The following is a 15,095-nucleotide window of genomic DNA, read 5'->3' as shown; positions in this document are numbered from 1 at the left end:
CAATCGTGTACACTTGAAAGAACAGACGCGCGTGTTCTAATTTTGGATAGGGATGTTGCTTGCTACAAGACAATGACTACTCTGAATGGTTGAGTTGTCCCATTGATTTGGCAACCTACTATTGAACGTGGAGAAAAGTGAGGAGACTGAACCGAACAAGACCAAAAAAAAAATGTGACATGTAAAGGATATCCAAATAGGAAATCACTTCTAAAAACATAGACCACAAATTCAGATTCTGAGTCCTAAATATCTGCACCAACCGTGTAACACAGTACATTTTCCATAAATGTATATGGATTTTCAATAGACAAGTTACTAAAGCGTCGATTTAGCTTCATCCCTAGCTACTAGCTAGCACTTTCACTTCCGTTAATTTAACAGTAGACCATTAACTTGAAAATTTCAAAACACCGCATCAAAATTTTCTTCTGAAGGCACTACCGAAGAATGGCTGTTTTTGCATCTTCATCATCTTTACAAACCCATTTGCATTCCTCGCTCTTGGCACCTTCTTTTGAAGGTGCACATGATCACAACTCGTGGTGGGTGCGAGCGAGATCACAGAAACGCATTGGTCAAAGATTACACACACAGGACATAGCTAGAGGGCTGAGAATAAAAGTCCAGAGTGCAGCAACAAAACCAGCAAAATCTCCAGGTACTTGTACCGAGTTTTTTTTTTTTTTTTTAATTTGTAGTAATCGAAAACAGGTACCAGAGATCATACTATGTTATAGTTCAACCAATTAAATTAGACCCCTTGGTGTTTTGGGTTGCTTTCACTTCTAACTTATCAACGCTTAAAACACATGATACATGGATATTAAGTTATTAACTAGTTTATTTCATTTTTCTTGTGGTAATTAGCTGAAGAAGATTGGAAGGTTAAGCGAGAATTTCTGCTTCAGAAAAGGGTACATCTCCTTCTCTAAATCTTTGTCACACATATAGATAGCACTACCAAATGTGCAAAAGACTAATTACATTGTTCCGCCTTTCTTTTAAAGTTATCAATCAAAGAAACCATTTCACTGGCTTTACTAGAAATAGAAAAGGCTTTCGATTTTGAAACATGTGATATTCCTCAGAATTATCACCATCCTAATATAAATCATAAAAATCTTCCTAGTAATTTACACTAATAACCCTGAGGTTTCATCAAACTACTGAGACACCTTCTGTTATTATGAGCATTACAATAATCTTCTCCTTTGTAGGAATTGCTTGTGTAATATATAAAGGGATGCCACTTTAATGTTTTCAAACATAAAAGAAGATTGATGTAAGAATAAAAAAAAGAGTGGTGTTATGTGTAAGAAAAAAATTCAAGGCGTGTGAGTACAATTTACTTAAATATTTATCACTAAGCTAGCGTGTAAATATCTCAATAGAGATCACAGAATAATACTATGGAGAATTAACTCAATTAAGGGGCAAAGTAAATAATTGCTATAAAAAATAATTAAATGTATATCAGAGTCTTGTGTAGAATTTTGGAGAACGGGAATTCATGTTCATATTGTATGCATAATATATATTGCTATGTTTTATCTTAAGGTGTATATGTATAATATTACAGGTAAGAAGTGTGGAAGTAAAGGAAGCTCTGCGCCTTCAGAAAGAAAACAGTTTTGTATTACTTGATGTAAGACCAGAAGCAGAGTTCAAGGAGGTTAGTCTGGAGGGAATTCTCATTACCTGTAACGAATAAAAACTATAGAAATTGGAAGCCTCGTGCATTTCCCATATCCAGTGTTCCTAAAATTCATTAAATTTTGAATCCTGTTTCTCGGCTATGCTAATAATTTCAAGTAGTTGTTACACTTGGAGAACATATATTGACTTAGTTGGGAAAAAACATAAGTAGTGAGTGGTTTGGTTAATGGTGCAGGCACATCCTCCAGGTGCAATCAATGTGCAAATATATAGGCTCATAAAAGAGTGGACAGCATGGGACATTGCAAGACGTGCTGCATTTTTGTTTTTTGGTATTTTTTCTGGGACAGAAGAGAACCCTGAGTTCATCAAGAGTAAGATAAACTTTCCTAATCACACATTTCCTGAGGTCATGCAAATACTTGTTTCCTCTAAGTAAAAGTTTGATTTGTGCTGGCAGATGTTGAAGCAAAAATAGATAAAGATGCAAAGATAATAGTAGCTTGCACATCAGGGGGTACATTGAGACCATCACAAAATTTGCCCGAAGGTCAACAATCAAGGTACTAAATTTTCTCTCTCTCACCCGAACATCCGGAATATATTTATATAGGGCTATTTTTATATGATACTAAGTGGAAGAAATAAATTTTGATCCTAGTTGGATAATCTAGATTGAAGGTTAATATGACTTTTTTGTTTAATTTCTCCATTCATTTAAATGTTTAATGTTTATTGCAGACCATACTAATAAATTGTTAATCATTAAAGTCTGATAATAGTATCTATCAATGTACATAGAGATGCAAAATCATGGAGTATTGTAAAGTTGTATAACTGCTTGATCTAAACTGCATCAATTCCATCTACAGACCGCAATTTACAAGTAGCTCTTAAATCTAAATTATTCTGCAACAGCTAAAATACGCCACCGAATTTGTCCATTTGATATTACCAAGAATGTTTACTTTCATGTCAAAAGCTTAAATTGTCAGTGAAAACACAACTCTTGACATTAAACACATGGAAACATGTCAAACCTAGAATATGAACCAAAACACCATCTAAAGCCAAATGATATGACCAAGAGCGTTTACGATTATGTTAAAAATTTAAGTTGTTAACAGGGACAAAATAGTTGAGATATAACACTATGTTCTAAACATAGGCTTTTTTCTATTTAAGCTATTGGGCATGGACCACTAAATTGAACTTGAGTTGGGTTTAAGACTGAAAAATATGAAATAGATAAGAAAAATAGATGATAGAAGGAGAAGAAAGATAACACAACAATGAAAGTTTATTGCGAATAATAGAAAATAATACAATGAAAATTGGGTTCAAAAGCTCTCTCTAACTCGCTTTGAATCCTACTAACTAATTCTTTTATAGGATTATATAGACATAACATAATAACCTAAAAAAATTATGACGGCTAAAATAGTTTTAACACAAAACAATGTTAATGAACCATCTAACTGACTAACTAATACATACTGGACAATATATTAGAAGATACGGTTGAACGCTTCATTGGACAGAAGACAATTCCAACACAAAAGGCTAGATTGGACACTATAGGTAGTGTAGTCTAGTCACTTCTATCAGTGTCATCCACTCCTTGTCATCCAACAATCTCCACCTTGGTTCAATAACAATTTTGAATTAGATGTAAATCTGTTTATTCCCAACAATCTATATTAAGTAGATCCAAATAGAGCATGAACTTGCTTTGAGGAACAGGCTTTGTGAACATATCAGTTGGGTTCTCCTTCGTATTAACTGTGGCGTCCCTAAATAATGACTGGTTTAATAGTAATAATTTAAATAACAGAAACCATGGGAAATATTTTTTTTCTTTTCTTTTCTCTCTTTTCACGGTAATTAATTTCAGAATGAAAATTATCACTATAGAGTCCTGAATGGCCAGTTCACAACTCTATTCGGAGTTATTTCTTTCTGATCACTCATAACCTCTAAACCATTTTGCTCTTTCAAAAAGAAAAATATACCAACCATCATTTTAGGTCGTCACGTGAAAAATAATAAAATGCGGTCGATAAACTCTTGTCATTAAAGTTTGTTAACACACTTCCTTTTCAAATAACAAGATTAAACATAATTACATTTATCATCTAAAACTGTCCAAAATATGGGAGTTTGCAAAATACATAGTGACATCCAGAGTAAAGGTATCAACTGTGGTGGCTTTAGCCACATATATACAATCATCAAAATTTCTATACAATAGGTCTACCCACCCAAAAATCAAAAGAGTAAACCTAGCAGTCTGAACTAGATACACCCACCCACAAAAAGTATGTAAACCTAGTCTAAGGAGCCGTCTACTATGATGAAGAGTCTTCACTATTCGTTGTCCCTCCAGGGACGCTCTCCTCTGTAGAGTCTGCCTCAGATGCTGACATGATATACTCTGAAAAATCAACATCAAGGAGTGGGTCTTCGTCATCCTCAGGTAAGTCAAGAGCATCCACAGCAGGATCTTCTTCAGAGGATGACACCTCTATCACTTGAACTGGCTCCACTAGTCGATATGGAGTAGGTGTAGGTAGTATCCACTCCACAGGCTGCTGAAGTGTGCGTGCGGGTTCCTCTGGATGTACCAATGAAGTAGCAGTGAGTCGAATCGTGCTACGGAATCGGCACCTCTCATTGCCTTCGAGGGTCTCCCAAACTCCCTCTAGGCACTCCATCACCACGCGATCATGGATTAATTGCGCTGCCATCACGATGTACAAGAAATAAAAGAAAGGGGGTAGACTTTTTCACAAGAAATCTAACTACAGGTAACAATACAATGCGTCCCATAACTGCTACATATAGTCAAAAGGTATGTCTCAAGGGTTTTCTTCTCTGGTAATCGATTACCAAAGTATGTAATCGATTAACAGTGCCCAAACTCGAGTTACACAGCTTCTGCACATGGAAACCTGCAAATTACACTGTGTAATCGATTACACATAAATGGTAATCGATTACCAGTGTTCTATCTCCTTGTGTAATCGATTACACCCAACTGGTAATCGATTACCAGTGCCATGTTACTCTGTGTAATCGATTACACACCATTGGTAATCGATTACCAGAGGCCATCTTAACATCCTGTCTCCATTTTTTAGCCTTGTAATCGATTACACACCCTTGGTAATCGATTACCAGAGGTCATTTTAACTTCCTGTCTCCATTTCTAAGCCCTGTAATCGATCACACACCCTTGGTAATCGATTACCAGAGGCCATTTTCCAGATACCACTCAAGATTCATAGCTGGCCAGCCACCACACAAGCCTCCTTGCTTTGTGGTCTTTGTTCTTTTATTAGTTGATTGCCAGGAGCTCGCCTGTTTAGGTACATCACAGGTTCTCACTGACTGACTATGCCCGGGTTGGGTCGGGATGGGTCAAGCTTGGTTTTGGGAAATATCACCCCACCTGATGTTCCCAAGGTCTCCTGACCCCCGCGACATATCTCCAAGTACCACTCTGTGGTCAACAAACAAAAGTAGGAAGACTGACTCTTCCACGCTTTCTCACATCAAGCTTGTTGGATTATGGGGTATCCGTCATATGTGGTACTAGGTGGCGATCGGGCGATGGTGCAAATCAACTCTCCCACATCCATAAATCAAGCATGAACCCACCATCCCCAATTGCCCACCTTCAACTGAGCTCACGTACTCCTACGTAGCCCTTTATCCTCGTTCCTCTCAACACCGGGTCCCCATCAACCCCTCCAAGCTTCCACAATATCCAAGCAATTTAATTCTCACTATCATGAACTACCCTAAACCAAGAAAATAGGGCATAGGCAGAAAACTCTGCCCAAAACACATTCACATATTACCATTTTCCCTACTCAAATACCCCAGTAACATTCTCTTCGTTCCAATTCGTTAACCGTTGGATCGACTTGAACATTTTACTGGAGGTTCCTAGTACATAAGTCTACATTTTGACTGTTGGGATCTGCTAGAAAGTGTCCAGAACCCAATATGTACTACCTTTCCCATAACCAGCAATGCACAAGCATTTTCTGCACATGAGCAAAAATTCTGTTGCACAAATTTGACAACAATTTTCTGCATAATAGGGCAGATTTCGAAATCCATCTTGCCCACATCCAATTTTGCTCAAATTGGATCCTACAAGTCCTAAATCATGTATAAATCATATTTAAACCAAAAACAAACTTCAGACCAAGACAATTCAAAATCTAGGTACCTAAAACCCATCAATTTAGTGGATTTTCAAGGTTTGAGAAGTGAAAATGAGAATGGGGTAATTTTGGAGTAAACTCTCATCTCAAACAAGTCTATAACATTAATTTAAACTTGCTCAAACTGGTTTTAAGGCGAAAACTCCACTGATTCAAGATTTGACCCCTCAACACCCAATTTACCCTAGAAATGACTCTTGTTTTCACATTTGTCACTCATTTTTCTCATTTGCTCTGCCCAAGCTTTCCTACAAGTCCTAATTGACATTTTAAACTAGGATCAACTCACTTTGACTCCAATTTACACTAACTCCATGTCTAGCTTCTCTAACCCTCAAAATCTCACACTTTTCTATCTACAACATTGTCATTCTCACATTTAACCCTAAATTAACTTTCCCCATCATCTCTACCATTTTTCTATCAATAATTTCAGCACACAAACATCACAAAGCATCATCATAAAACCCTAAAACAGAATGGGTAAATTTGACTCACATCAAACATATCAAGTTTAGCATGCTTTCAACAAATTTCTTCACAAATAACTACCATAAGGCATTAACCTAGTAAAACTACCCATCATATCTCCCAAAGACCCGATACCCACGAATTTCATGTGAGAAGAAGTCTACCCAAACCTGAAATTCGAAGTCCCACAACGTAGAGGTGCGCTTCACGACTCCAAAAATGGCTTCCTTTTGCAATTTGGAGTAGAAATGATGAGCAAAGAGAGGAAAAGCTTTCTGAATTTCTGCTGAGTGAAGAGAGAGAACATGGCTTTTATTTTAAAAGGATTTTCTCTTTCCTTCTCCTAAAAGTTATGCCACATGTCTCATTTTGAGTGGAGCAAAAAGGGGCCCACCTCTTCCCTTTGAGGTGACTTTATACTCAGCCACAAGGAGAGAAAAGTTTGACCTTTTGAATGCTAAAATCCTGCCTCAGTTTGTGTGCTGCTTCTCTGGTTCCAATTCCTCGCGTTTCTCTGCACCCGTCGGGGCCCGTTTTCGAAAGTAGACAATATATATATCAAAACGCTCAGAATGAAACCTTGAGCGTAGTTCAGAGGTTGGTTTTGTTAAATTTTTAGTTGCACGCAAAATGATAATTTTTAGACTAATTAATTGAGAATTAATCTATAACTTTCCAGTTATGGATTACTCTTCGTTAATCAACCTAACCCGCGTATCTTTCCCCCAATGTACATACTTCTACCAGGAGTATATATATATATATATACACTGAATAATACTTATATATATATTTACTTAAAATATATCATTTACAAAATTCCGGGTAGAAATTTCCAGGATGTCACAATACTCCCACCCTTTAAGGAATTTCGTCCCCGAAATTATCTACTCTAGGAACAAACTTGGGTACAATTCTCTCACCCTATCCTTTGACTCCAAGGTTGAATCACCCTCGTCGGGTCCCCACTGCACTTTCACCAACGCGATCTCCTTTCCTCTCAGCGACTTCATTCTTCGATCAGTAATCTTCTAAGGTTGTGCTTTGTAGGTGAGGTTATCCTTCACTTGTACTTCATCCAGTGCGAGTACATGTGATGGATCCGAGTTGTATCGTCTCAGTTGAGAGACATGAAACACAGGGTGCAAATTCGATAAACTCGGAGGTAAAGCGATTGGATAAGCTACAGGCCCAACCTTCTTCAAAATTTGATACGGACCCAGATACTTGGGCGTCAGCTTCCTAGATTTGAGAGCTCTCCCTACTCCAGTTACAGGAGAAACCTTCAAAAACACATGTTCTCCTTCCTGAAAATCTAATGGCTTCCTCCTTCTGTCATAATAGCTCTTCTGCCTATCCTGAGATGCTTTTATTTTCTCTCGAATCATCTTCACTTGTTCGGTAATTTGTTGTAGCATTTCAGGCCCAAGGATTACTGCTTCTCCATCATCGTACCAACAAATAGGAGTTTTGCACTTCCGCCCATATAGAGCTTCAAAAGGAGCCATACCAATGCTGGCTTGGTAGCTGTTGTTGTGAGTAAATTCAATCAATGGCAAACATTCCATCCAACTGCCTTGTTGCTCTATAATACATGCCCGGAGTAGATCTTCTAGAGTCTGAATGGTTCGTTCAGTCTGACCATCTGTTTGAGGATGATAAGCTGAACTGAGCTTCAGCTTTGTCCCCAATGCTTCATGCAGACTTGTCCAAAATCATGATGTAAACGTCGAATCCCTGTCTGATACAATACTGGAAGGAATTCCATGCAACCTTATTACTTCTTTGATATACAACTCTACTAGCTTCTCCATTTTATACTTCATATTCACCGGAATAAAATGAGCAGATTTGGTGAGTCGATCTACTATGACCCACACAGCATCGTGTCCACGACTAGTCTTGGGTAGACTAGATACAAAATCCATAGATATGCTCTCCCATTTCCATTCCGGAATTTCTAGTGGCTTTAATTCTCCTGATGGTCGCTGGTGCTCAGCCATAGCCTTTTGACATGTCAAACATCTTGCTACATATTCAGCTACATCTTTCTTCATGCCATGCCACCAAAAACTTCTCTTCAAGTCTTGGTACATCTTAGTCATTCCTGGATGGAAACTAAGACGGCTTTTATATGCTTCTTCTAAGATCTTAACTTTCAAATCATCTAAAGGTAGTACACATATCCTCCCCTTGAATCTAATTAACCCAGTTGTGTCCTTCTTAAACTCCACATCCTTATCTCCCATTGCATCTAACACTTTGCCTTGCAGAAACTGGTCATCCTCTTGAGCCTCGCGTATGTGATCTACGAACTCATTGGTGATCTGCAACTCTCCCACAAATAAGCTCTTGGGTCGCATCTCGATTGCTAGATTCAGATCTCGAAATTCCTCTATCAATCTCTGTTCCAGACTCATCATGGCCGCAACATGTAAGGACTTCCGGCTTAGCGCATCGGCTAATACATTAGTCTTTTCTGGATGGTAGGAAAGACCAAAATCATAATCCTTGAGGAACTCCATCCATCTTCGTTGCCTCATATAGAGTTCCTTCTGATCGAACAAGTATTTGAGGCTCTTGTGATCGCTGAAAACTTCAAAACGAGTACCATATAAATAATGCCTCCAAATCTTTAAGGCAAAGACCACCGCTGCTAGTTCCAAGTCATGGGTCGGATAGTTAACTTCATGAGGACGCAATTGGCGTGAAGCATAAGCCACTACTCTTCCCCCCTGCATTAACACATGTGACATCCTAGAATTTCTACCCGGAATTTTGTAAGCGATATATTTTAAATAATTATATATATATAAGTATTATTTAGTGTATATATGTATACTCCTGGTAGAAGTATATACATTGGGGAAAAGATATGCGGGTTAGGCTAATTAACGAAGAGAAATCCATAACTGGACAGTTATAGATTAATTCTCAATTAATTAGTCTAAAAATTATCGTTTTGCGTGCAACTAATAATTTAACAAAACCAACCTCTGAACCACGCTCAAGGTTTCATTCTGAGCGTTTTGATATATATATTGCCTACTTTCGAAAATGGGCCCTGACAGGTGCAGAGAGACGCGATGAACTGAAACCAGAGAAGCGGCACGCAAACTGAGGTAGGATTTTAGCATTCAAAAGGTCAAATTTTTCTCTCCTTGTGGCTGAGTATGAAGTCACATCAAGAGAAAAGTGGACCCCTTTTTGTTCCACTCAAAATGGGACAAGTGGCAAGTGCTTTAAAAAAATAAAATAATAGGAAAAAGAAAATCATTTTTTCTATTAAAAGCCACATTCTCTCTCTTCACTCAGCAGAAAATTCAGAAGCTCTCCTTCTCATCTCCCACGTTGCTTTTCTTCTCCCTTTCTCCTCCACCATTGTTGCCCATCAAAGCTCCAAACTTTGCTCATCATTTCTTCTCCAAATTGCAAAAGGAAGCCATTTTCGGAGTCGTGAAGCGCACCTCTACGTTGTGGGACTTCAAATTTTAGGTTTGGGTAGACTTATTCTCACATGAATTTCGTGGGTATTGGGTTTTTGGGAGATATGATGGGTAGTTCTACTAGGTTTGTGCCTTATGGTAGTTATTTGTGAAGGAATTTGTTGAAAGCATGCTAAACTTGACATGTTTGATGTGAGCCAAATTTACCCATTCTGTTTTAGGGTTTTATGATGATGCTTTGTGATGTTTGTGTGCTGAAATTTTTGATAGAAAACTAGTAGAGATGAGGGGGAAAGTTAATTTAGGGTTAAATGTGAGAATGACAATGTTGTAGGTAGAAAAGTGTGAGATTTTGAGGGTTTGAAAACCTAAATTTGGGGTTAGTGTAAATTGGAGTCTAAAGTGAGTTGATTTTAGTTTAGAATGTCAATTAGGACTTGTAGGTAAGCTTGGACAGAGCAAATGAGAAAAATGAGTGACAAAGGTGAAAGCAAGAGCCATTTCTAGGGTAAATTGGGTGTTGAGGGGTCAAGGTAGTGCATTGCTGGTTATGGGAAAGGTAGTACCTATTGGGTTCTGGACATTTTCTAGCAAATCCCAACGGTGAAAATGTAGACTTATGTACTAGGAACCTCCAGTAATATTTTCAAGTCGATCCAACGGTTAACGAATCGAAACAAAGAGAATGTTACTGGGGTATTTGAGTAAGGAAAGCTATAATATGTGAATGTGTTTTGGGCAGAGTTTTCTGCCTCTGCCCTATTTTCTTGGTTTAGGGTAGTTCATGATAGTTGGAATTGGATTGCTGGGATATTATGGAAGCTTGGAGGGGTTGATGGGGACCCGGTGCTGGGAGGAATGAGGATAAGGACTATGTAGGAGTACGTGAGCTCAGTTGAAGGTGTGCAACTGGGGATGGTTGGTTCATGTTTGATTTGAGGATGTGGGAGAGTTGATTTGCACCATCGCCCGATCGCCACCTAGTACCACATATGATGGGTGTCCCATAATCCAACAAGCTTGATGTGAGAAAGCGTGGAAGAGTCAGTCTTCCTACTTTTGTTTGTTGACCACAGAGTGGTACTTGGAGATATGTCGCGGGGGTCAGGAGACCTTGGGGACGTCAGGTGGGGTGCTATTGCCCAAAACCACGCTTAACCAATCCCGACCCAACCCGGACATAGTCAGTCAGTGAGAACCTGTGACGTACCTAAACAGGCGAGCTCCTGGCAGTCAACCAATAAAAGAACAAAGACCACAAAGCAAGGAGGCTTGTGTGGCGGCTGGCCAGCTATGGATCTTGAGTAATATTTGGAATTTGGCCTCTGGTAATCGATTACCAAGGGGTGTAATCGATTGCAAGGCTTAGAAATGGAGACAGGATGTTGAGGTGGCCTCTGGTAATCGATTACCAATGTTGTGTAATCGATTACACAGAGTAACAGGGCACTGGTAATCGATTACCAGTTATGTGTAATCGATTACACAGTGTAAATTGCAGGTTTCCATGTGTTGAAGTTGTGTAACTCGAGTTTGGGCACTAGTAATCGATTACATACTTTGGTAATCGATTACCAGAGAAGAAAACCCTTGAGACATACCTTTTAACTACATGTAGCGGTTATGGGACGCATTGTATTGTTACCTGTAGTTAGATTTCTCGTGAAAGAGTCTACCCCCTTTCTTTTATTTCTTGTAGATCGCGATGGCAGCGCAATTAATCCATGATCACGTGGTGATGGAGTGCCTAGAGGAAGTTTGGGAGACCCTCGAAGGCAATGAGAGGTGCCGATTCCGTGGCATGATTCGACTCACTGCTACTTCATTGGTACATCCAGAGGAACCCGCACGCATGCTTTAGTGGACTGTGGAGTGGATACTACCTACACCTACTCAACATCGACTAGTGGAGCCAATCCAAGTGATAGAGGTGTCATCCTCTGAAGAGGATCCTGAGGAGGACCCAGAGGAGTTACCTCCTGAGCCTGCTGTGGATGCTCTTGACCTTTCAGAGGATGATGAAGACCCACTTCCTGTTGTGGATTCTCCAGAGGATATCTTGTCAGCATCTGAGGCAGACTCTACAGAGGAGAGCGGCCCTGGAGGGACAGCGAACAGTGAAGACTCTTCATCATAGCAGATGGCTCCTTAGACTAGGTTTACATACTTTTTGTAGGTGGGTGTATCTAGTTCAGACTGCTAGGTTTACTCTTTTGATTTTTGGGTAGGTAGACCTATTGTATAGAAATTTTGATGATTGTATATATGTGGCTGAGGCCACCACAGTTGATACCTTTGCTCTGGATGTCACTATGTATTTTGCAAACTCCCATATTTTGGACAGTTTTAGATGATGAATGTAATTATGTTTAATCTTGTTATTTGAAAAGGTAGTGTTAACAAACTTTAAATAAATTAGAAGTTTATTGACCGCATTTTATTATTTTTCACGTGACGACCTAAAATGATGGCTGGTATATATTTCATTTTGAAAGAGAAAAATAGTTTAGAGGTTATGAGTGATTGGAAATGAATGACTCCGAATAGAGTTGTGAACTGGCCATTCAGGACTCTATAGTGATAATTTTTCTTCTGAATTTAATTACTGTGAAAAAGAGAGAGAAAGAAAAAGAAAAAAAAATCCCATGGTTTTTGTTATTTAAATTATTACTATTAAACCAGTCATTATTTAGGGACGCCACAACACACATCCCAAGCCTTGCCCGCTCGCATCGCAATACACTTCAAATGGTCTCCTAGGGTCGGGCAAAATTAACACTGGAGCTGTTGTCAACCGCCTCTTCAACTCTTGGAAGCTTTGATCACATTTCTCATTCCAGACAAAATTCTCATTCTTAGGAGTCAATTTAGTTAGGGGCAGTGCCAATTTAGAAAATCCCTCAATGAATTTTCTATAATAGCCAGCCAACCCCAAGAAACTTCGAACTTCTGTTGGAGTTGTCGGTTGTTGCCACTCCATAACCGACTCCACTTTAATCGGATCCACCACAACCCCGTCTTTAGAAATCACATGCCCCAAGAACTGTACTTTCTCTAACCAAAATTCACATTTTGACAATTTGGCGAACAATTTCCTATCCCTCAGGATATGCAACACAATTCTCAAGTGCTTCTCATGCTCCTCCTTATTCCTTGAATACACTAGAATATCATCAATGAACACAACCACGAACTGATCTAAGTAATCATGGAATATACGGTTCATATAGTCCATGAAGATAGCCGGAGCATTAGTCACTCCAAATGGCATGACTAAATACTCATAATGCCCATACCGAGTCTGAAACACAGTCTTTGGGATATCTTCCTTCTTAACTCGGATTTGATGATACCCCGATCGCAAATCGATCTTCGAAAATACCGTCGCTCCCCTCAATTGATCAATCAAATCATCTATCCTCAATAGAGGATATTTGTTCTTGATAGTGACTTTGTTCAGCTGCCGGTAGTCTACGCATATTCTCATACTTCCATCCTTCTTTTTAACCAGTAAGACCGGTGCTCCCCACGGTGATACGCTTGGGTGAACAAATTGTTTACTTATAAGATCCTGCACTTGTGCCTTCACCTCTGCTAGTTTTACCGGAGACATCCTATAGGGTGCGATCGACACTGGATTCGCCCCAGGCACCAAGTCAATAATGAATTCCACTTCTCTTTCAGGTGGTAATTCACAAATGTCATCAGGAAAAACCTCTGGAAATTCTGACACCACCGGTATACTGCTAACTTCAGAGACCTCCTCCACATTCATGGAGAACAACACCATGTAAGTTCGAACATCCCCCACTCCATCGGTGGCAGCATTCTCTTTCAATGGTTCATTTGGAATTACATTTCCACCAAATACTAGCATCTTCTCTTTGCAGTCTAGAAAGATATGGTTAGTAGATAACCAATCCATCCCCAAGATCACATCTAGATGAGCTAAAGGTAGGCAAATCAAATCCGCCATAAAAGATCGACCCTTAATAGTTATAGGACACTTCAAACACACCCGAGAGGTGGTTACAGGCTCATTAGTCGGAGTAGACACCACCATATCATATGGTAACTCCGTCGTACATAACCCCAACCTCTCCACACATGCATGAGATATGAACGAATGCGTGGCACCCGAATCATAGAGTACATCTAGTAGTTTATCAGCAATCAAACACTTACCCTGTATCAAATCATCGGAGGCACCAACTTCTGATCCACTCATAGCAAATACCCGGGAGGGTACCTTTGGTCTTCCACCACTAGTGTTGTTGTTGTTGCTAACATTACCGCTCCTTGTGGGATTAGTAGGCCCACGATTGACTGTGTTGGAATTGGAAGTTACCGTCGGTCTCCCAGTCATTCTACACTCTCGAGCATAATGGCCTACCTTGCCACAAATATAGCAACGATTCTCCTATGTCTGCTGGAGTTGTGTGCAATTCCTCCTATGATGCGGTCCTCCGCACTGAAAGCACTGTACCCCAGTCCCCCTTGACTGGCTCATGTTGGACGTAGTCATAGGTTTTTCTCCTTATTTCTAGAATATGGCTTCATCCTCTTATTACTGTTTCCTCTAAAAGGATGGCTTCTTTGTGGTCCTCCAAAACCTCTAGCTTGCCTCTCTTTCATCTTGTCCTCAAATATTTTGCACTTGGTCATCAGTTGATTGAAATCTATGATCTGCATGTAGCTAACTGCCTGTTGAATCTCCAGTAGAAGCCCATTCTCAAACTAAGCACATAAGTCTTCTTTGTTCCGAGCATCTTGGTATTGAGGCCAATACTGTAGAAGTTCATTAAATTTGGTCGTGTATTCCCCAACGGACATGTTTCCCTGCTTCAAATCCAGAAATTCCTTCGCCTTTCGCTTCCTGAGATCTCGTGGAAAAATAATTTTCTAGGAATTTGTCCTTGAAGAAAATGTAGGTCTCACGAACTTCCACCAGTTCTCAGCTTCTCCTTGGAGCATGAATGTCGCATAAGGGACCTTATGCTCCTCGAGACAACCCATCGCCTCGAAAATCTTCTCAGTCTTAGCTAACCACAACCTAGCACCTTTCGGATCATAGTCCCCACTGAACTTCGGCGGGTGGTTCTTACGGAAAGCCATGAGTCCCCGATACTCTGCCGGCTCCACATCACGTTCCTGCACTAGAGTTTCCAGCACAGCTGTGATGCAGTCTAGGACATCACGGTTCTGATCCCTACCACATCCTGCCATACGTAACCTGTAGGGAAGCTATTGGTATCCAATAAATTCTACTGAGAGAGTGTACCAT

General features: G+C 39.7%; 1 protein-coding gene across 2 annotated transcripts in view; it reads left to right on the top strand.

Annotated features, from left to right (window-relative positions):
* The first annotated feature begins 230 nt into the window (after positions 1-230).
* Positions 231-15,095, top strand: part of LOC100792221 (rhodanese-like domain-containing protein 14, chloroplastic) — a 19,444-nt gene continuing 4,579 nt past the window's right edge. For both annotated transcript variants that reach the window (XM_026125479.2, XM_003544674.5), the window contains exons 1-5: positions 231-661; positions 871-917; positions 1,583-1,675; positions 1,895-2,033; positions 2,120-2,222. In XM_026125479.2, coding sequence (XP_025981264.1) covers positions 451-661; positions 871-917; positions 1,583-1,675; positions 1,895-2,033; positions 2,120-2,222 — 593 coding nt within the window. In that variant the 5' untranslated portion in view covers positions 231-450. The remainder of the gene's footprint in view (positions 662-870; positions 918-1,582; positions 1,676-1,894; positions 2,034-2,119; positions 2,223-15,095) is intronic.

This window comes from Glycine max, chromosome 14 (assembly GCF_000004515.6).
Source record: "Glycine max cultivar Williams 82 chromosome 14, Glycine_max_v4.0, whole genome shotgun sequence".
Classification (NCBI taxonomy): Eukaryota; Viridiplantae; Streptophyta; class Magnoliopsida; order Fabales; family Fabaceae; genus Glycine; species Glycine max.
This window is presented reverse-complemented; position numbering and strand designations above follow the sequence as displayed.